This window comes from Dromiciops gliroides, chromosome 2 (assembly GCF_019393635.1).
Source record: "Dromiciops gliroides isolate mDroGli1 chromosome 2, mDroGli1.pri, whole genome shotgun sequence".
Lineage (NCBI taxonomy): Eukaryota > Metazoa > Chordata > Mammalia > Microbiotheria > Microbiotheriidae > Dromiciops > Dromiciops gliroides.
In genome coordinates, this window is record NC_057862.1 from 121,580,226 (window position 1) to 121,603,069 (window position 22,844).

Below are 22,844 nucleotides of genomic sequence, written 5' to 3' on the forward strand. Positions count from 1 at the left end.
AGTAGGTAATGTGAAGTGGTGGTGGTTGTTTTTAAATAGATAAGAAAACTGAGACTTTCAGTGACTTACCCAAAGTCACTTAGTAACCAGCAGGGAAGGACCTGAGCTTTTCTGCTCTCCCACCACACTACATAGTCATCTTCATTTCCTCTTCAGGCAGTTGTCAGTAGTGATCATGTGTTATTTAAGTTAAGTACAGTAGTAATAACTGAAGCCAACCAATTTGTTTGGCCAAGCTTGTAACTTAACATCCCGTAGTTTTTTCCTTTGAATAGCCTTCCTGAACTGTACACCTATCCCTCACTAAGTGGGCACTTGCTTTACTAAATTTCTCTTTAATGGACATTAGTAATTTATACCTATTTTTCTTTTTTTTTTAATAAAATATTTTATTTTTTTCCTCATTACATGTAAAGATAGTTCTATACCTATTTTTCTTTTTTTTTTTTTTTAGTGAGGCAATTGGGGTTAAGTGACTTGCCCAGGGTCACACAGCTAGTAAGTGTTAAATGTCTGAGGTCGGATTTGAACTCAGGTCCTCCTGACTCCAGGGCTGGTGCTCTATCCACTGTGCCACCTAGCTGCCCCTATACCTATTTTTCAAATAAGTGGTCTACTTTTAAAAAATATTTGTTTATAAATTTTCTTTTTTACTATGAAATTAAACATCGGCATCCATGAACATTTCAATATACAAAGAAGAAAAAAAGGATTGTGTGTGAAATAGTTGTTATTCATGTTTTTTTATGCATGGTGTTTTAAAAGCATACATGATTTTTTTTAATAAGTGTGAATAGGTACATGTAAATTTTTAAAAGAGTGTATTCTTAAATTTAACATGGTAGTAAGAACACTCTTCTGCTTGTCTCTATTTCCTTCTTTTTTTTGTTTTGTTTCTTTTGCAGGGCAATGAGGGTTAAGTGACTTGCCCAGGGTCACACAGCTAGTAAGTGTCAAGTGTCTGAGGCTGGATTTGAATTCAGGTCCTCCTGAATCCAGGGCCAGTGCTTTATCCACTGCTCCACCTAGCTGCCCCTCTCTATTTCCTTCTGATTAGCTTTCTGCTCTCTGCTATGTATGAGGGGTTTTTTGGTGGACTATTTTTAATAATAGACAGGTGCTTCCATGGAACAGGCCTTCTTCCTGCTGTGTGCTTCTCTCCCGGGGCCCAGATTTCCCCAGTCTCTGTCAGAATGTTGTCTAGATTCTCTGGGAACCTCCTTCGCCTCTTCTAGTGTGATTATATCCTTGGTCAGACTGTTTTGTACTACCTGAGGATAGGCTTTGTGGATGGATCTTGTTAATATGTTGAGTGTGATGGATTTACTTCTCTTCTGTAGCAGGCTAGCCACCTGACAGGGTTCTTTTCTACTGATTGTCCCGCTGCTTTTTCTTTTTTTTTCTTTTGCGGCCCTTTTTTTTTTTTCTGCAGAGATTCCTATCTTTAGGTATTGGCCAGGCTTGATCCTAATTACTAGAGGCTGAGTCGTGTCATAGTTCTACAGGTCATGACCTTCTCTGTAATCAGTAATACTCGCTGAGTCCAGAGGTTTTTATGACTTTATAAAGCTGTTTGGCAGAACTTTAGGAAAAATGTCTCTACATTTAAGGAATTTCATTTTAAGTCAAAAAGGCCCTATTCAAAGAGTTTACTTTGCAAAGAGATGGGATGAAAAGTTTGTGTGTATGTGTGAGAGACGGAGACGAGAGACAGAGACAAAGGCAGAGGGGCACACACTTGAAGGGAATAAGCATTTATATTGAGCCCACTATGTACTAAGCACTTTGACAGAATATTTTCTCATGTGATCCTTACAACACCTCTGCAAGATAGGTGCTGTTATTATCATTATTTTACAGTTAAAGAAACTGAAGCAAACAGAGGTTAAGTATCTTGCCCAGGGTCATACAGATAATATGTATCTGAGGCTGGATTTGAACTCAGGTCTTCCTGGTTGCCCAGAGCTCTATTTACTCCATCACCAGCTTCCTCTTGAGAAGCAGTGTAGTGTTGCACAAGGGGGCGGAGCCAAGATGGTAGAGAGGAAGCAGCAAGCTGCGTGAGCTCTCCTTCTGTTCCCTCAAAAAGAACATTAAATCAAGCCTCTGGACGGATTCTGAAACTACAGAACCTGCAAAGGGACAGAGAGACACAGTCCTCCAACCAGAGATAATTTAGAAGACTTCAGGAAAAGGTCGGTCTGACTAGGGCAAAAGGGAGGCCCAGCGCAGGGCAGCAACCCAGCGCCGAGGAGGTCGGGGCAAGTCAGCAGGAGCTGCGGGCCACAGCCAAACAACTGAGGCCCCTAGAACCTGGTTCAAAAATCTGGTGGCCAAGAAGAACAGTGGAAAAACCTACCTGCACCGGCCGGGAGGGTGACGAACGGGTCAGGCAGGAACGGACGCTAGGAGCGGGCGCCTGACTGGCCGCGTGCACCCAGACAGGAAGTGCAGGGCGGGGGATCTCCACACACCATAAAGGCCTCAGAGTAAAAAGCCGGTCACACAGCACCTATACCCCTGCACAAGAAGCCCAAAACAGGGACTCTGGTGCCCCGAGAGCAGACCTCAACTTAAAAAATAAATAAATAAGCTGCAATAATGAGTAAGAAGCAAAAAAGAGCCCTCTCCATTGACAGCTTCTGTATCAATAGGGAAGAAGCCAACGCAAACTCAGATGAGGACAATACCCTCAAATTACCTACATGTGAAGCCTCATGAGGAAAGGTAAATTGGTCTCAGGAACAAAAAGCCTTCCTGGAGGAGCTCAAAAAGGATTTTAAAAATCAATTGAGGGGGCAGCTAGATGGCGCAGTGGTAAAGCACCGGCCCTGGATTCAGGAGTACCTGAGTTCAAATCCGGCCTCAGACACTTGACACTTACTAGCTGTGTGACCCTGGGCAAGTCACTTAACCCTCATTGCCCTGCAAAAAAAAAAAAATCAATTGAGAGAGGTAGAAGAAAAAATGGGGAGAGAAATGAAAGCAAAACAAGAAAACTATGAAAAAAGAATCAGCAGCTTGGAAAAGGAAGCACAAAGATTGACTGGCCAAATGGAAAAAAAAGTGCATAATTTCACTGAAGAAAACAATGCCTTAAAAAATTCAGTTGGCCAAATGGAAAAAAAGGTGCATAATCTCATTGAAGAAAACAGTGCCTTAAAAAATTCACTTGGCCAAATGGAAAAAAAGGTACATAATCTTACTGAAGAAAATAATGCTTTAAAAATTAAAATTGGACAGTTGGAAGATGAGGAATCCATGAGACACCAGGAACCAGTCAAGCAGAATCAAAAGAATGAAAAAATAGAAGAAAATGTGAAATACCTCATTGGAAAGACGATCTGGAAAACAGATCGAGGAGAGACAATTTGAGAATCATTGGACTGCCTGAAAGTCATGACCAGAAAAAGAATCTAGACACCATATTCCAGGAAATTATTAAGGAGAACTGCCCTGATATCATAGAATCAGAGGATAAAATCATCATTGAAAGAATCCACCGATCACCTCCTGAAAGAGACCCCAAAAGGAAAACTCCAAGGACTATTGTAGCCAGATTCCAGAATTATCAGGTGAAGGAGAAAATACTCCAAGCAGCCAGAAAGAAGCAATTTAAATATCATGGAGCCACAGTCAGGATTGCTCAGGACCTGGCAGCTTCAACATTAAAGGACCGCAAGGCTTGGAATATGATATTCCGGAAGGCTAAGGAGCTTGGATTGCAGCCAAGAATCTATTACCCAGCAAAAATGTGCATTTTCTTTCAGGGGAAAAGATGGACATTTAATGACATTGGGGACTTTCAATCTTTCCTGGTGAAAAGACCAGAACTGAATAGAGAAGCAGTGTAGTGTTGTAGAAAGAGTACTGGATGTGGAGTCAGGAGATATGCGATAGAAATTTAAGTTCTGAAATCATGTAACCATAGACAAGTCACTTTTTTTTGAGCTTCAGTTTCTTCAGAAGTAAAATGGGATGAAGAGAGAACATGGGAGAGTAATGAGAGAGCCAGCATTTAAAATCAGGAAGACTTGGGGAAGCTAGGTAGTAGCAGGGAGCATAGAGCACCAGCCCTGGAGTCAGAAAGACCTGAGTTCAAATCCAGCCTTAGACACTTACTAGCTGTGTAAGTGGGCAAGTCACTTAACCCTGATTGCCTCCAAAAACAAAACAAAAATGAAATCGGGAAGACTTGTATTCTGGTCCTGCCTCTGACAGTACTAGTAGAATCACTTAATCTCCCTGCCCCTGACTACTCTCTAAGACTAGAAATTGTAGAACATTATCTGATCTACTTTGGGAAGTGTTTCCTCCCCCGGAATTCCCTTTGCAGATCATGAAATTACAAATCTGGACCCAAAATAGATCACTTACACTTGTAGCGGCTTCCTCTCAGGAGAACTGCACAGAAGGTGTTTCGTCCACCTTCAGGTGTTCTGTCAGTATGAGCTGCTGTTACTTACAGAAGCTTGTGCTTGTATGGGTTGAGGATTGTCTTCTGGAAGCCAGACAGCAGTTGGGGAATTGGAGAATGAGAAATAGGTCTCCATTTGTTCCCCAGTGCATTTGATCACGCGCGCGTGTGTGTGTGTGTGTGTGTGTGTGTGTGTGTGTGTGTGTGTGTGTGTGTGTGTGTGTGATGCGATTCTAGATGCAGACAAACGAATCAGGGTGGAAAAGCCTGTGGTGGAGATGGATGGAGATGAGATGACTCGCATCATCTGGGAGTTCATCAAAGAAAAGGTACGTCTTCTTCATCTGTATTTGCCCTCAGAGGGATTAGCCTCTGAAATATAGGCCTAGATGAAGGCCTAAATAACCCTACAGCCCCAATGCCTTCTCCTTTTTCTTATTTAGAGAACTCACATTCCTAGTCTTGGAGGACAGGCCATCTTCCTGTTCCTTGTTAGCACTGTATCTTAGACCTGGTTGGAATGAAAACAACAACGATAATAACAATTATAGCTAATATTTATACAGCACTTACTATGTGCCAGGCACTCTGCTAAATGCTTTACAAAAATTATCTTATTTGGTCCTCACAACAGTCCTGGAAGGTAAGTGCTATTATTAACCGCCCCCCCCCATTTTACAGATGAAGAAACTGAGGCACACAGAAGTTAAGTGACTGCATGTGGTCACACAGGTCTTCTGACTCCAGTCCTAGAGCTCTAATACCTGTGCCACCTAATAGCTTCATAATAATAAAATACTTGGGCCACAATTTTGTTGATATGAGCTCTTCTTCTGCCAATGCAAATCAAAATCATTCTCCTTTACTCTAATGTGTGGTCTTCATGAGTTGCTGTGGCCAGAAAAACCTCAGTAGCTGACCTTCCAATGAAGAGCCTCTCTGAACTTAGTGAGTCTGGTTCTTAAATGACAGACACCTAGTTTGTTATTGGGCCCATACCTCAAACTGTCGGGAACTTCAGCCTTTGTAATGCTCCCCTGTACCCCTGATGGCTTTGGCGAAGCCGATTGCCCACTAAGTCACTTAACTGATTACATCCAAAAACAAAACAAAAATAAAGTCAGGAAGACTTGTATTCTGGTCCTGCCTTTGACAGTACTAGAATCACTTAATCTCCCTGCCCCTGACTACTCTCCAAGACTAGAAATTGCAGAGCATTTTGAACACACGCGTGATGAAGTGCTGGAGGCTTTTTTGGAGTTTGTAGGAGCTGCAGCATGTTGTGTGGGACATGGAATTAGCTCATGGTCTAAAGCCAGAGGGGACCCCAGAGAGCATCTGGTCCAACCCCTTTATTTTACAAATGAAGAAGGAAACTAAGGCCACTGAAATGATTTGTCCAAGTCATTAAATGACTCGTCCAAGTAGTTAGTATTCAAGGACTCCAGAGCCAGTGGTGTTTTCACTTTACCCCACTGATGCCCTATTTGGTGAACAGGCTACAACTGTAATGATTTGAGTGTGTTCCCATATCGAGTATCAAGTCAGCAATGAACAATCACAGTGCCGACCGACCAAATACTCTGCCCTTTCCAATCCCAACTGGCTTCTATGATGGCACTGTCATGTTCCCTTTGAATGGATACTTCTTCTTTTGTACCCTGTCCCAAGTAGAAATGCTAACAAAAATAATTATTAATATATTTTGGTTTTATTTCATCTTCATTTTCAAATATATCCTTACCCCTTATGAAAAGTTCTGTTCTAAGGTTACACCAGCCAAAGAAGAGGGTCCTCTATGTGTTTTCCTCATGAGTTTGACTTTGTTAGACCAAGCTGGGACTCCACCCCTCATTTTCCAAGGTTTAAGGATCATTCTGAATATGTCAGATTATCAGACTATTATTTAGAAATTTTTTTTATTTTTTAAATTGTTATTTACATATTTTGTTCTTATATCACTTTCATTCCTGTTTATCTATCCCTCCTTCCTCTCTTACTCAGAGAGCTATCCCTTGTAAAATGATTTTTTTAAAAAAGAAGGGGAAAAATCAAACAACAACAAAACTAATCAGCGTATTAATGAAATGTAACAGTAAATGTGAGGTATTTTGTATCCTGTATGCTTTCTTCTGAGTGCACAATCTAAATGCACTTTCTATCCATCCCTTCTCCTGATCTTTCCTGACAGTTAATGTTCCTTATGATAACTTCCTTTTCAGCTTTGTTCATTGAATTTTCTTTTTTTTTTTTTTGACTGAAATGAGGACTTTGTCTCTTTCTTTTCTAGCTCATCCTACCCCATGTGGATGTACAGCTAAAATATTTTGACTTGGGGCTCCCACACCGTGACCAGACAGATGATCAGGTCACCATCGACTCAGCACTAGCCACTCAGAAATACAGTGTGGCCGTCAAGTGTGCTACCATCACTCCAGATGAAGCCCGTGTGGAAGGTATGTAGGGGATGTGTGTGTGTGAATGGGGCCACTGATTCCAACTGATATGGAGCTCATGTTGATACTGTGGTGAAGGAGAAGCAGACTAAAGTTCTGATCGTAATTCTGCGACTTACTGGCTGTGTGATCTTAGATAGTTATTTCATTTCCCTTGTCTTCAATTTCCTCACATGTGAAATAGTAATAATAATATCTTTCAACATGGTTAGTGTACCAAATTTATTTATTCAATAAGCATTTTATTAAAAGTGTCCAAGGCATGCTATACAGTGTGTTAGGTGCTAGATATGCAAAAACAAAAAAGAAACAGTCAATGGAATCATATTTTCTTGAAGGAAAACCATTTTTACACTGAGAAGTAAACACAGCCTATACATTCAATGAGAGAATTGGCCTGTGATGTCTTGGGGCATGCTCAGATTTCAGATTTACATGTTTTAAAGCCTGGGGCCTCAATAGCTAATATGCCCATTACATATACAGAATAAAAACTAGTGATTTCCAGGGGAGGAAATTAACCTTGGAGGGGATCAAGATAGTTGTCTTCTGAGAGGTGGTACTTGAGCTGAGCTTCGAAGGAAGCTAGGATTTCTGCTTAGGAGAAAGTAAGAAGGGATTGAGTATGAAGCTTGAGGAATAGCTAGGGCAAAGACAGGGATCTAGGAATAGCAAGTAGTTCAGTTTGGCTGAAAAGATATGGCGTGCCCAAGGGAGAATAGTGTATGATGAAGCTGGGCTGTGAAAGACTTTAAAAGCCAAACAGTAGAGTCTTTTATCCTAGAGGGGATGGGGAGCCCCTAGAGCTTGGGCAAAGGGATGGTCTGGCCAGATCTGTGCTTTATGAAGTTGGTAGATGTCTAAGTGCCTTGAAAACAGTGAAGTGTTATGTGATGTGAGGTAATGGCGGTGGTGCTTGGTGGTGGTAGAAATGGAGCAGCAGCGTTTTGCCAGACCAACCATCACTTAAAATCAAGAAGTCATTTCATCTTTCTGGGAATGCATTAAGAAAAAGAAAGTTTTGCTGCCGGCAAGGACCTTTATAGAATATCGAGTCCAATCCTTTCATTTTACAGGTGAGGAAACTGACACTCAGAAAGGGTAAGTGACTTGCTTACAACACCTACTTAGTGGCAAAGCAGCACCAGAAACTCAGACTTCACATTCGCATGCCTTCTATCATATCATGCTGTTTATACTTAGGAGTAGTGATAATAATTAGCAGTAATCATAATACTGTGGTACAGCCTTCTTTTATCCAGCTGCTTCCTCTGTCTCTAGTGTTTTCTGGCCCATTTTGCTTATTTATGGTGGCCTTTTTATGGCTCTCCCTCCCGATCTTGTATTTTGTAGATGCTGTTACCTGCTCTTCTGTTAGAGGATGATATGTACTATATTGGATATATATTTAGAGGAATTATATTATATGAATATAAGTTCCTTGAGAGGAGGTATTGTTTCATTTTTGTCTTTGTTGTTCAGTTGGTCAGTTATGTCTGACTCTTTGTGACCCTGTGGACCATACTGTCCATTGGGTTTTCTAGACAAAGATAATGAAGCGGTTTGCAATTTCCTTCTCTAGTGAATTAAGGCAAAAAGGTTAAGTGACTTGCCCAGGGTCACACAGCAAGTAAGTGTTTGAGGCTGGATTTGAACTCCGGTCTTCTTGACTCTAGACCCAGAGCTCTATCCATTGAGCCACTTAGCTGCCTCCTTTATATCCTCTAGTGACTAGTAAAGAATAGGTATTTAATAAATGCTTGTTGGGGCAGCTAGGTGGCGCAGTGGATAGAGCACCGGCCCTGGATTCAGGAGGACCTGAGTTCAAATCCGGCCTCAGACACTTAACACTTACTAGCTGTGTGACCCTGGGCAAGTCACTTAACCCCAATTGCCTCACACCAAAACAAAAAAACAAAAAAAAAAGCTTGTTGATTAATTGAGTTGCTGTCCAGATTAATAGTATATATGTAGAATATGTATTTTAGTGTTATTGGTAAATGTCTTATTCATTCCTTGTTGAATTAAGAAAACCAATAAGGCAACACTTTTGACTTCTGTGACTTCTTGGTCTTTTTCATATTGAAGCCATGTCCCTTGGCCCTAAAGGATATTTTCCAGGGTTTTATAAAATGTTGCACTTCTGTAAACATAAGAATTTCAGAAAGTTTGTACCTTCCATCCCTTCAGAGTTGTTGTATATACACCCCACCTTTGATATGACTTCACTTGTTCCTCACCCACCTAATCCATTGCTCTAATATCTCTACCTACTTTTTTCCCCGTACCCTTCTGCCCAAGATAGAATTCTCCTTTTTTTTTTTGCCTGTGAGTCCAGGAAGTTGTATGGTGATTGGAAAGACCCTTGACTTTAGGGCCAGGGGATGTGGGCCTTGAATCTCAGCCCTATAATCTACTAGCTTGGCCAAGTCCCTTCATTTTCCCAGACCTTTCAATTTCCTCATATATAAAATGGGAGTATGGGGATAGCATGTGGACCAGATGATGCTTCAAGTTACTTTCAGCTCTACATTTATAATCATATCCTTTATTACAGAAAAGCACTTCAGGCCTTCTTGCTAGTTAGGTTCGGCCAAAGTGATTTTGGCTGGAAAGCGTTGGGTGGGATGAGTTGGCCCATAATGGCTGCAATATCCCAGCTGTTTATTTTGGCATTATCTACAGAATTCAAGCTAAAGAAGATGTGGAAAAGCCCCAATGGTACTATAAGGAACATTTTAGGGGGAACAGTATTCAGGGAACCTATCATCTGCAAGAACATCCCCCGCCTTGTTCCTGGTTGGACAAAACCCATCACGATTGGCAGGCATGCACATGGTGATCAGGTGAGTATGCAGGGGAAAGTGGAGGTCGGACCAAACCAACAGTGTCCAGATAACTCAGTTGTATTTTCCCTTCTCTAGTACAAGGCCACCGACTTTGTTGTAGACAAAGCAGGCACTTTCAAGATGGTGTTTACTCCCAAAGATGGCAGTGGTGTAAAAGAATGGGAAGTGTACAACTTCCCTGCTGGAGGTGTGGGCATGGGCATGTACAACACTGATGAGGTAAGAGCGCCAAGCTGTTCTCTTCACTTTCCTGTCTTTTGGTCTCTGGTTGCCTCCTGCCTTCCATTTTACAGATGAGGAAATTGAGGCCTAGAGAGATTAAGTTGCTTGCTCTCAAGGTCATTTAAGTAGTAAGCATAAGGTGCAGGGTCTGAATCCAGGTTCTCTGACTCTAGAGCACATACTTTTCCCACTGAACCCCTGGTCAGATTTGGGGGTTTGATCTTTCTTGGCTGTAGACAGAGAGAAACTCTTTGTATATGGAATACAAGAATGTATTCTTCCTAGAGTAAACCTGACCTAGGAAGGAAGGATTTTCTTTTATCTTAGTCTACCTCTACGGAGTAGGGATGGGTGGGGTGTGAAGGAGAGCTCTTATTGGTTGTTGCTTGCTCACCTGGAAACATGAGAGAAATCGTGGCTCTCAGACATCCAGAATCTTCATGTCCAATCATGAAACAATTGTTTTGGGCCCTTGGGGTGAAAGGGGAATTACTGGCATAGTGCAGTTCTGAGCAATGCCTGCCAAGAAGCCCAAGCTGAGGGGCTCATATTTGTTCTTGCAGTCTATTTCAGGTTTTGCACATAGCTGCTTCCAGTATGCTATCCAGAAGAAGTGGCCCCTCTACATGAGCACCAAGAACACCATCTTAAAGGCCTACGATGGTCGCTTCAAAGACATCTTCCAGGAAATCTTTGACAAGTAAGTGGCTCTCTGAGTCTTCAGTCTTCTTCTTCTTCTTCTTTTTTTTTAATCCCTCCCTGTTATCAGCTCCCTTGCAAATGAGAGCCAAAGCTCTCCCCTTGGAGGCTTCTCTGCCTTAGCAGCATCAGGCCAGGGTCCCTTTTCACTTGCTTTCCCTTCTTTGGCCTCAGATTGATTTCATCCCAGATTACCACTTCTACTTCCCCATTGACAGACATTCTGCCTCCACAGGCATTACAAGACAGACTTTGACAAGAACAAGATTTGGTACGAACACCGACTCATCGATGACATGGTAGCCCAAGTACTCAAGTCTTCAGGTGGTTTTGTCTGGGCCTGCAAGAATTATGATGGTGATGTACAGTCCGATATACTAGCCCAGGGTATGTAGAAGATGGTACAAAACAGGGCTTCTAGAGCCATGTGGCTGTGATATGAGGGCTCTGTTGGTGAGACACTGGCTTGAGAGTTGAGAAGTTATGTCAAGCATAATTGGCACTTAAACTGGCATTTAAATCCCTCTACAAGCTAGCTCCCACTTACCCTGCCTGTGCTGACTTTTTTTTTTTTTTTGCTGGGCAATGAGGGTTAAGTGACTTGCCCAGGGTCACACAGCTAGTAAGTGTCAAGTGTCTGAGGCTGGATTTGAACTCAGGTACTCCTGAATCCAGAGCTGGTGCTTTATCCACTGCGCCACCTAGCTGCCCCCCTGTGCTGACTTCTTACCACTCCCCTTTATCCCTCTTACATTCCAGGCAGGGGCAGCTAGGTGGTGCAGTGGATAAATATGCATTCATATGCATAGTTCAAATCCAGCCTCTGACACTTAACACTTACTAGCTGTGTGACCCTGGGCAAGTCACTTAACTCCAATTGCCACACTAAAACAAAACAAAACAAAATAAAACAAAACAAAACAAAACAAAAAACATTCCAAGCAAAGTGGCTGGTTCGCTATTCCCTTAACTCAGGGCTCCATCTCTCTGCCTTTCTCCAGTTTGCTCTTCTCCCAGCCCTTCATTCCTGGATTGTTGTCTCACTTCCTCCTCACCTCTGCCTTTTACAATCCTCAGCTCCCTTCTAGACTTAGCTCATATGTCACTTTCTAAGGCAAGGCTTCTTACCCTGAATGAGGTTGCCAACTGCATAAAAATAGATAGGATCGGGAAGGAAACCAATTATATGAAAATGGAGTTATCAACATAATACCAGGTTAAGAACCTCTGTTCTAGGGGAAGCCTTTCCTGATCTCTTCCTGTCTCCCAATCATTAGTATTTTCTTCTCTCCTCAAATTACCTTTTGTTTACCTTTCTGGGTTCATGTGGGATTTAAACTCTTTGAGGGCAGGCATTTGTTTTATTTTTTTCTTTGTTTTTTTGTTTTGTTGTTTTGTTTTTAGTGAGGCAGTTGGGGTTAAGTGACTTGTCCAGGGTCACACAGCTAGTAAGTGTTGAGTGTCTGAAGCCGCATTTGAACTCAGGTACTCCTGACTCCAGGGCCAGTGCTCCATCCACTGCGCCACCTAGCTGCCCCCGTTTTTTTCTTGATATCCCCAGGACCCAGCACAGATGTCTTTAATAGTGGCTTAATTTTTGTTCAGTTGAATTAAATGCATAGGAAAGCGAGAAATCCCAAATTGGAGTATAGTAAATAATTTTCTGACCACTTATGATAGTGTTCCACCTAGGCCATATTTTTTTCCTCTTCTCCTTGATGTTGCTCCATGTGGGCCTCCTCCCAAGGCTGTACTTAGTCCTCTGAGCTCTGCCTTTGTTGATTCATGAACAACCTTGGATGGGCTGAATCTACGAGTTGGGGTTTGGTGGTCAGGACTGATGTAATCTTTGTGGGTAGGAAGGGAAGCAGGAGCACAGACTATGAGTTTCCAGTTCACATCTGAAGGTGGTACCTTCTCATTCTATCATACAAAATGGGGAAAGCGTTGTAGGGTAAGCATGCTGAATGGGGGCGTTTTCAGATATGGTTTTTTTGGTTTTGTTTTGTGGTTTTTTTTGGTGAGGCAGTTGGGGTTAAGTGACTTGCCCAGGGTCTCACAGCCAGTGTTAAGTGTCTGAGGCCGGATTTGAACTCAGTTCCTCCTGACTCCAGGGCTGGTACTCTATCCACTGCGCCACCTAGCTGCCCCCTCAGATTTGTTGTTACTGGATGCTGACGTCACAAGGAGAGCCATGTGGCTGCTCTGATGGGGCCCTAAATTGACATTCCCTGATAATTTACTTTAGCCATCATTGATCAGGCACCTCGTCCATGCAAGGCCCTGGGAGAGATCTAGTGCAAGGTTTAAATGAGATCCTGGTCCCTCCCCCTGTAGAGCTTACTCTGTCGTCAGGTATGGGCCCAATGACAGTCACACAAGAGAATCTGAACTCTGCTATCGATTGTCAGTTGGGACTAGGAGGGAAGAATGGAATGTGGTGTTGAAAGAAGGCTGTTCACCCCTCTCTGCAGGCTTCGGTTCCCTTGGCCTGATGACGTCAGTGCTGGTCTGCCCAGACGGGAAGACCATTGAGGCAGAGGCTGCCCACGGAACTGTTACCCGCCATTACCGAGAGCACCAGAAAGTGAGTGTGGTTTGAAATGGGGTGACCCAAACTGACTCTTCCAGGAGTTGTGTTGGAATACCCCCTTCCCACAAAGGACCATGAGCAACAACAGACACTGTCCAGAAGCCAGATGTACTATATCTTTGTGGCACCAGTGATTCTTCACACCACAGGGTTTAGACATCACCTATGCCTGTGTGGAGTGGGTGCCATGAACCCCCTACCTTTAGACTGGAGCTGTTTGTCTAATTGCTTGTCATGGGATTTTTTTTGGAGGGGAGGGTTCCTCCATCCTTTATTCTCATGTCTCCCCTCTTTCTAGGGCCGACCCACTAGCACCAACCCCATTGCCAGCATCTTTGCCTGGACTAGAGGCTTAGAGCACCGAGGAAAGCTGGATGGTAACCAGGACTTAATCAGGTAAGCATGGGGCAATGAGAGGAGGAGCACATACACTGAGCCCAGTTTCTGCTTTTCTTCCCAGTCTTCTTGGTTAAAACCATGTTTCTGGTCCCCCTGAGCAAATACCACTTTTTTTTTGGTTTGTTTTTGTTTTTGTGGGGCAATGAGGGCCAAGTGACTTGCCCAGGGTCACACAGCTAGCAAGTGTCAAGTGTCTCAAGGCCAGATCTGAATTCAGGTCCTCCTGAATCCACGGCCAGTGCTTTATCCACTGTGCCACCTAGGTGCCCCCCACTTTTTAAAAAAACAATGTTTTTTATTTAGAATTTTATTTTTCCCAAATAACATGTAAAAACGAATTTTAACATCGATTTTTAAAACTTTGTGTTCCAGATTCTCTTCCTCTCTCCCTCCCCATCTCTCCTTACGAACTCAAACAATTCAATATAAGCTATACATGTGTAGTCACACAAAATATTTACACATTAGTCAGGTTGTGAAAGAAAATAGACAAAAAAACTTTAGAAAAAAAGGAACTAACAAATTATGCTTCAGTCTCTTCAGATACCATCAGTTCTTTTTCTGTAGATGGATTGCATTTTTCATAAGTACTTCAGAGTTGTCTTGGATCATTGTATTGCTGAAAATAAGTCATTCATAGCAGATCATCAGCAATATTGCTGTTCTTTTGTATACAGTACATTTCACTTTGCATCAGCTCATGTAAGTCTTTCCAGGTTTGTCTGATAGCATCCTGCTTATCTTTTTTTTTTTTATAGTAAACTACATTTATAAAGTACTTTAAAGAGAGATTTCCTTAGAATAAACCCATGATGTTGATTATTGCAACAATAATGACATTTATATTGTACCTGATACCTGACAAAGAATTTTCTTTACAATAGCCCCGCAAAGTAACTACCATACATTTCAGCAGCAGCAGCAGCAATAGTATCATCATCTTACATTGCTCTTGCCTCTGCTTCAATTTTTTTCAGTTACTATTGCTAACTGTGTTTCCCTCTATCTTATTCCCTCCCCATGATATTTACTCTATTTTCTATCTTCTTTTTAAAATTTTATTTTCTATCTTCTTTCACCCTATCCCTCCTCAAAAGTGTTTTGCTTCTGACTGCCCCCTCCCCCAATCTGCCCTTCCTTCTTTCAACCCCACCCCCCCTTGTCTTTTTCGCTCCTACTTTCCTGCAGGGTAAAATAGATTACTATACCTAACTGAGTATGTATGTTATTCCCTCTTTGAGCCAATTCCACACCTACCCATCTTCCCCTCTACTCCATAAGCTTTTTCTTGCTTCTTTTATGTGAGAAATTTTAGCCCATTCTACTTCCCTTTCTCCTAAAGAATTCCTCTCACTCCTTAATTTTATTTTTTAAAGATATCATCCCTTCATATTCAACTCACATCTGTGCTGTCTAAATATATTCCATTCAGCTGCCCTAATAATGAGAAAGTTCTTATGAGTTACAAAGTATCATCTTCTCATGTAGGAATGTAAACTGTTTAACCTTTTAATATCCCTTATGCTTTCTTTTCCCTGTTTAGCTTTTTATGTTTCTCTAGGGTCTTGTATTTGAAAGTCAAATTTTCTATTCAGCTTAGGTCTTTTCATCACAAATGCCTGAAAGTCCTCTCTTTGCTTGAATTCCCATTTTTCCCCTGAAAGATTGTACTCAGTTTTTCTGGGTAGGTGATTCTTGGTTATAATCCCACTTCCTTTGCCCTCTGGAATATCATATTCCAAGCCCTCCAATCCTTTAATGTAGAAATTGCTAGATCTTGGATTATCCTGATGGTGGCTTCACCATATTTGAATTGTTTCTTTCTGGCTCCTCACAATATTTTCTCCTTGATCTGGGAGTTCTAGAATTTGGCTATAATATTCCTGGAGGTTTTCTTTTTGTGATCTCTTTCAGGAGATGATCAGTGGATTCTTTCAATTTCTGTTTTACCTTCTGTTTCTAGACTATCAAGGCAATTTTCCCTGACAATTTCTTGGAAGATGATGTCTAAGCTCTTTTTTTGTTCATGGATTTCAGATAGTCCAATAATTTTCAGATTATCTCTCCTGGATCCATTTTTCAGGTCACCTGTTTTTCCAAAGAGATATTTCACACTGACCTCTATTTTTTCCATTCATTTGGATTTGCTTTATTGTGTCTTGATTTCTCAAAAAGTCATTAGCTTCCATTTGCTCAATCCTAATTTTTAAGCAATTATTTTCTTCAGAGAGCTTTTGTATCTCCTTTTCCATTTGGCTTTTCAAGCTGTTGACTTTTTTTTTTATGACTTTCCTGCATCTCTCTCATTTCTCTTTCCATTTTTCCCTCTACCTCTCGTACCTTATCTTCAAAGTCCTTTTTGATTGCTTTCATGGCCTGAGACCAATTCATCTTTTTTTTGGAAGCTTTGGATGTAGGAGCTTTGACTTTGCTATCTTCCTCTGAGAGTGCATTTTGATCTCTGTCACCAAAGAAACTTTCTAGGATCAGCATCTTTTGCTGTTTGCTTATTTTGCCAGACTATTTCTTGACTTTTAACTCCTCCCTAAAGTGGGGCACTGCTTCTAGGCTGCATTGTCCCAAGCTTTCAGGGGGTCCCAGGTGGTATGATTTTTTTATATTGATTTTTAAAAACTTCGTGTTCCAAATTTTCTTCCTCCCTGCCTCCTTACCCCTCCTTAAGAAATCAAGCGATTCAGTCTAAGTCATACATGTGCAGTCATGCAAAACATCTTCATATTAGTCAGGTTGTGAATGAAAACAGACAAAATAACTTTAGAAAAAGGAACTAACTGTGATGTTTAAAATCTAATGTGGGTCCTTACCTGCACCCCCCCAGTTTTAGGGGGGAAACTAGCTAAGATTACTGATAAATTCAGCAAGACTTTAGGCTTTTAAGTATTAGAAGTTAGTGAAGAGAGAGAGGGTGAGAACAGATCTCTTATAGAATGGAAAACCCTAGCTTAGATCTATGTGGGATAGACAGAGAGAAAACCTTGCCTTTTTCTCTGCCACCAAGCCAAAGTCCTGAACGAAAAGAGGCTGATTCAGTGAGGAAGCCTCACCTTCCTACTTCCTGTCTCCCTCCCTGAAAGGGGAGGTCCTTCAAACTGATTGGTTGAGGGTGGTCTCCTGTTGATCTCATAGTCCTGAGTTTCTGAGAACAACACCACACTGAGGGCCAGCCAGGTGTGGTCTCGATTTAATCATCCTTAAATAGGTTCTTAGTCAGTCTCTTAGTCTCACCCAATTCAATCAATTCCAAATCAGTCTTCAGGTGGGCCCCCCCCCCCCAGCATCTGCCCATAATTTTATCACGGTCCCCCCAGTGCTTTGTTAAGAAACAATTGTTTCCTTAATGAAGCAATAACATTATATAACAAATAAAATTATACTTCAATCTGTATTCAGATACCATCAGTTCTTTCTCTGTTGATGGTTTGTATTTTTCATACATCCTTCTGATAGCATCCTGCTCATTTATTTCACAATTACTATTCTTTCCCTTTGATATTTACTCCATTTTTAATTTTCTTTCACCCTAGCAAAACAGGTGGTATGATTTAAGGAGAGGCACATTCACCCCTCCCCTGGTCTGTGCTCTGCCATAAATACTACTTTTAACTACCTGATTTCCTGGCAGCTTATGGAGAGCCTCCTTCAATTACTGGATTTTCTTGGCGGAATTGTTCTGTATCTGTTTTAGCAGCCTTCAAGGTCCCCATGGGTCTGGGATAGGGTTCTCTTGGATAAGGAGCCTATAGGACTCTGGTATGATGCCTCTGGACTAGAGAATCCACTTAGATTCTGAGGGAAAGCCCATGTGGTTGGAGGCAAGAGGCAATGCCTACCTCTGTAAATAAACTACTCTTTTGTATCTACCCTAAGCAGGGGCAAGTAATGTGGTCACAGGACTGCTTCTAGCCATAGAAAAACATAGTAGTCAGAAGGGCTATGTGGACCTGGGCCCTTTTACTCCAGGGATCCTGATCAGGAGGCTTGCTGGGGATGGAGGAACGTGGCCTTGGCTCACATCAGCTGGGGACCTAACCCCAAATGACCTTCCCCAGGTTTGCACAGACTCTGGAGAAGGTGTGTGTCGAGACGGTAGAGAGTGGAGCTATGACCAAGGACCTCGCAGGCTGTATCCATGGCCTAAGCAAGTAAGTGGTCACCTTTGGTTAGGATTCTGGGCATACTTTCAGGGAAAGAGGAGAGGGAAAAGAAGGCAGACAGACAAAGACAGGCACACAAGCCTCTTATTGCTGTGCTTGAGGGTAAAGAAGAGATGGTCTCTCCCTTTATCCTTATCTTCTTCCTAAGGCCTAACTGCCATGAACCCTCCAGAGAAGGGTGCCAAGGCCCCTTTGAGGATGGGTGATTGGAGGGTGAAGGGCGATGGGACATGCTGTAAGGATGGGTGATTAGAGGCCTTTCTGGTTGGGCTATTTTTTATTTTTTTTTAGTGAGGCAATTGGGGTTAAGTGACTTGCCCAGGGTCACACAGCTAGTGAGTGTTAAGTGTCTGAGGCCGGATTTGAACTCAGGTACTCCTGACTCCAGGGCCGGTGCTCTATCCACTGCGCCATATAGCTGCCCCTGGGCTATTTTTTTATCCTCAAGTCCTTACCACAACTCAGGCCTTTAAATGACTGCCCAGTGCCTCATATTGAAAGATTCCAGTGGCAGCCAGAAGCTTTCTCTTCTTGAACTTGGGTGGTCACATTCTTGCCAGCCTCTTCTTCTGAGCCTGAGCAAACCTGTCTTGGGAACAAGAAGGCTGCTCTCCAGGATCCAAAGAATTGACTACCATCCAGACAGTGAGGGGTTGGAAGGAGGGGACTGGGGGTGTGGCGGGGCGGGGCTCCTCTGTCCCTAGAACCACAAGAAAGGAGGCAGCCAGCTTGTGCACAAAACCCAGGGAACTGTGATGAAAGTCATGCTTTGAATACTACTTTTTTTGTTTTTAACAAATGCATGTGATGAATGTCAGAGGGGCAGCTAGGTGGTGCAGTGGATAAAGCACCGGCCCTGGATTCAGGAGTACCTGAGTTCAAATCCGGCCTCAGACACTTGACACTTACTAGCTGTGTGACCCTGGGCAAGTCACTTAACCCCCATTGCCCCGCAAAAAAAAAAAAAATATGAATGTCAGATAAATGTTCTCCATTACCTTTAGTAGTACTTTTCTCCATTTACTTCATTCAGTGATAAACCACAGGTGTCATAGCAAAGGTTCAAAGTGTCCAGTGGATGGGGAGTGGGAGGACGATGTATGTGTCTGCATCCTTCTTAGAGTATATACTTTGTCTTCCCCCATTGGCAGTTGATCCTCCTTTCTGTGGATCGTACCTCTTCCTACTAGACTGTCAGGGGTCTGGACAAGGCAAGTGCTTCTCCCAGGGGCTCACTATCTCTGTTCTACTTGCAGTGTGAAGCTGAATGAGCACTACCTGAATACTGAAGACTTCCTGGACACGATCAAGAAGAACTTAGACAAAGCTCTGGGCCAGAAATAGGTGTTAGTGGGAAGCAGCTCTGGCTACAGGTTAGGAGGTGGGAGTAGAGCATGAGGTGGGCAGATATAATTCCGTTCCTGTTCTCCTCTTCTCTAACCTCCCCCCACCCCCACCATCTTCCTCAGCATGGAAGGATCCATAACTCCTTCACTTGGAAATTTGGAACAGGAAATATGTGCTGGGGATACTTTTTTATAGGCCAATGGGGTGGTGGGTTTTTAAAAGTTTTTATTTCCTAAAGGGTGTGTGAGGTAGGAGTTTTGAGGTATGTTTTGCCTCAGCCAAAGTTGATGTTTCACATACTGTAATTTATATACCGTCCTCTGAACACACTGTGCCATATTTAGCTACTAAACTCTCTTTACAAAGCTGCCTGTCTGCTGTGTTTGTATTTTAGGGGAGTAGGGCATATGAGCAATGTGTTGGTCCTTTCAAGGGGCTCGTTCCTCATCGGCCTCTTGGAATAAACTTAGGAGTGGTGGAAGGGGACGGATGGATGAACAACATTGTTAGCAAGCCAGTTCAGCTTCCTAGAGCTGTAGTCACTTTAGGAGCAGACTGAAGCCCTCCAGGACCGAATGGCTTGAAAGCAGCTTGTCTTTCATATCTGCCACCAGTGGCTGGCATTTAAATGAGAAATCCCAGATGCTGCAGTTGTTTCCCCTTCCTCCCGTCCAAGGGAAGCTAATACAGGTCACCTACTACCAGTCATTAAGAAGAGTAAAAGAATAGTGGCTTCTCCATTTCTCTTTGATAACCTTATTTTTGTCATCTATATTCCTTCTATTTCCTTGTCAAGTCTGTTTCCTTGTTTAGGCCATGTGAATTTTGCTATTTACCCTCAGAATATCTCTTGATCAGGGGTTCTTAACCTTTAAGATGTTTTTGTGTTAGACCGCTTTGGTGGCATGTATGGGGTGTTCAGGGAGGACTAGCAGCTCTGCTGTGAGGGCTTGTTGAGCCCTTTTCACCCAACTCTCACCTGTTGCTCCAAGAAACCGTAGCATGCACAGTGACTACACTCTGGTAAACTATCTTGGCAGATGGGCTAAACCAGGTTGAGAGTAACTGGCAGAGTTCAAACGTGTCAGTGATTTAAGGGGGATATCTCTACCCCAAGCATGTGAAGACTTCCCTGATAGAATGGATAGATGACAACAGTCTGTTCCAGTAGCTATGAAGGTGGCTGAAGCAGGTGCTATTGAGAGCTTAGAGCTTGGTCAGGCATTGAAGATGCCAAGATTATCAGCTGCATCTCGGGACATCACCAGTTGTCTTGACTTTTGTCCTGCCACTAGACTTTGTTTGTTTGTTTGGAAGTCTACTGAAGTCTATTGACTGGACTCCTTTTCAGAGTGATGATTTTTTTCTAAATCATAAAAGTATTTTATTATTTTTCAGTTACATGTAAAGATAGTTTTCATCAATTGTTTTTATAAGATTTTGAATTCTAAATTTTTCTCCCTCCCCTTCCCCAAGACAAACCAATCTGACACAGGTTATATATGTATAATCATATTAAACATTTCTGCATTAGTCATTCTATGAAAGAAGAATCAGAAAAAAAGGGGGAAATCTCAAAAAACAAAACAAAAAATAAAGTAGAAACAGTATGGTTCAAAATGTGCATTCAGATTCCACAGTTCTTTTTTCTGGATGTGGAGAACATTTTCCATCATGAGTCCTTTGGATTTGCCTTGGATCGTTGTATTGCTGAGAAGAGCTAAGTCTATCACAGTTCATCATCACGCAATGTTGCTGTTACTGTGTATGATGTTGTCCTGGTTCTGCTCACTTTACTCAGTATCAGTCTCCTTAAGTCTTTCCAGGTTTTTCTGAAATCTGCCTGCTTATCATTTCTTTTTTGGGGGTGGGTGGGGCAATGGGGGTTAAGTGACTTGTCCAGGGTCACAGAGCTAGTAAGTGTCAAGTGTCTGAGGCCAGATTTGTACTCAGGCTCTTCTGAATCCAGGGCTGGTGCTTTATCCACTGCGCCACCTAGCTGCCCTCCTGCTCATCATTTCTTATAGCACAATAGTATTCCATTACTTTCATATACCACAACTTCTTAAGCCATTCCTCAACAGAGTGATGATTTTTTAAAAAAAATTTAACTGGAGATAAAGCTAAATTTTAGGTAACAGTTAAGGGAAAAAAAGATTCCCCCCCCCCACCTACCCCAAGTTCATATTATCCACAGACCCTTTAAAGGACCATGGACCCAAGGTTAAGAACTCCTACCCTAGATCATTAGTTTCTTCTGCTCCATCCCCATTGTCTCTCCCTATCCCCACCACACAAAAACCCCAACAAACAAAAAACTGTTACTTCCTAGAATTGTAGAGATCTTAAGGTTAGAACAGGACAGCTACATGACACAGTGAATAGAGTGTCAGACTTAGAGTCACAAAGACTCATCTTACAGAGTTTAAATCTGGTCTCAGATACTTACTAGCTGTGTGGCCCTGGACAAGTCACTTAACCTTCTTTGCCTTAGTTTACTCATCTGTAAAATAACCTGGAGAAGGAAATGGCAAACCACCTCAGTATCTTTGCCAAGCAAACCTAAATGGGGACACCCCAAGAGTTAGACACAAGTGAAAATGACTGAACCAAAAAAAAAGAAAGAAAGAAAATGACTGAACAACAACAAATGTTGGAACAGGTTATTATTTATTAATAGTTGAAATGGACCAGGGGCAACTAAGTGGCACAATAGATAAAGCACCAGCTCTGAATTCAGGAGGACCTGAGTTCAAATCTGGCCTCAGACACTTGACACTTACTAGCTGTAGCTAGGTGTGTGACCCTGGAAAGTTACTTAACCCTCATTGCCCTGCCAAAAAAAAAAGTTGGAATGGACCTTAGAGACCTTGAATATATTACCAGTAACAGCGAGCTAGCTCCTTGCTGCCTCACAAAGTCACCCAGTCTAGCTTTGGATGGTTTTATTACAAAATTGTGTCTTAAGATCTAGCCAAAATATTCCTATGCCCTCCTAGGGGGCAGCTAGGCGGTGCAGTGGATAAAGCACTGGCCGTGGATTCAGGAGGACCTGAGTTCAAATCCAGCCTCAGACACTTCACACTAGCTGTGTGACCCTGAGCAAGTCATTTAACTCTCATTGCCCTGCAAAAAAAATGTTCAAAATATGCCCTCCCATAACTTCTGCCCAGTGGTCCCAGTTGTACCTTCTGGAGCAACACAGACTAGGTCTAAACGTTCATCAAAATGACATAGCCTTTCAAAAACTGTAAGTTAACTATCCTATCTATCTCTTAATCGTCCATTCTGTAGTTAAACACCTACAGTTCCTTCAACCATTCCTCATATTGCTGATTGCAGACTACTCACCAACTTTTTTTTATCCTTATCAAAAACTAAATATAAAACCAAACACAGTAGCTCCAGGGGTGATCTGACGAGTTTAGACTACAGTGGGATTACTTCCCCCATTGTGAGTGTGACTTCCATTTATGCAGCCTAAGACTGGACGTGTCCTACTTCTTCCCTCCCTATCCTCATACTTCCTGCCTCACCAAGCGTCTCTTCCAGGTGTTTCCCTTTAATCTTTTCCCATAATGGCATATAGTCCATTGTATTTTCTAGCCCTTGTACCTTCTAAGTTAGGGGTTCTTAACCATTTTTGTGACATGGACCCCTTCCTGAAATGCTTTTAAAAGCATCAAA

The 22,844-nt window shown here is 42.3% G+C and overlaps 1 protein-coding gene across 1 annotated transcript in view; it reads left to right on the plus strand.

Moving 5' to 3' along the window:
- Positions 1-19,522, plus strand: part of IDH2 (isocitrate dehydrogenase (NADP(+)) 2) — a 31,404-nt gene extending 11,882 nt beyond the window's left edge. The window contains exons 2-11 of the mRNA XM_043986834.1: positions 4,655-4,746; positions 6,708-6,873; positions 9,559-9,719; positions 9,798-9,941; positions 10,508-10,644; positions 10,879-11,030; positions 13,118-13,230; positions 13,535-13,632; positions 17,706-17,798; positions 19,067-19,522. Coding sequence (XP_043842769.1) covers positions 4,655-4,746; positions 6,708-6,873; positions 9,559-9,719; positions 9,798-9,941; positions 10,508-10,644; positions 10,879-11,030; positions 13,118-13,230; positions 13,535-13,632; positions 17,706-17,798; positions 19,067-19,154 — 1,244 coding nt within the window. The 3' untranslated portion in view covers positions 19,155-19,522. The remainder of the gene's footprint in view (positions 1-4,654; positions 4,747-6,707; positions 6,874-9,558; positions 9,720-9,797; positions 9,942-10,507; positions 10,645-10,878; positions 11,031-13,117; positions 13,231-13,534; positions 13,633-17,705; positions 17,799-19,066) is intronic.
- The last annotated feature ends 3,322 nt before the right edge of the window (positions 19,523-22,844 follow it).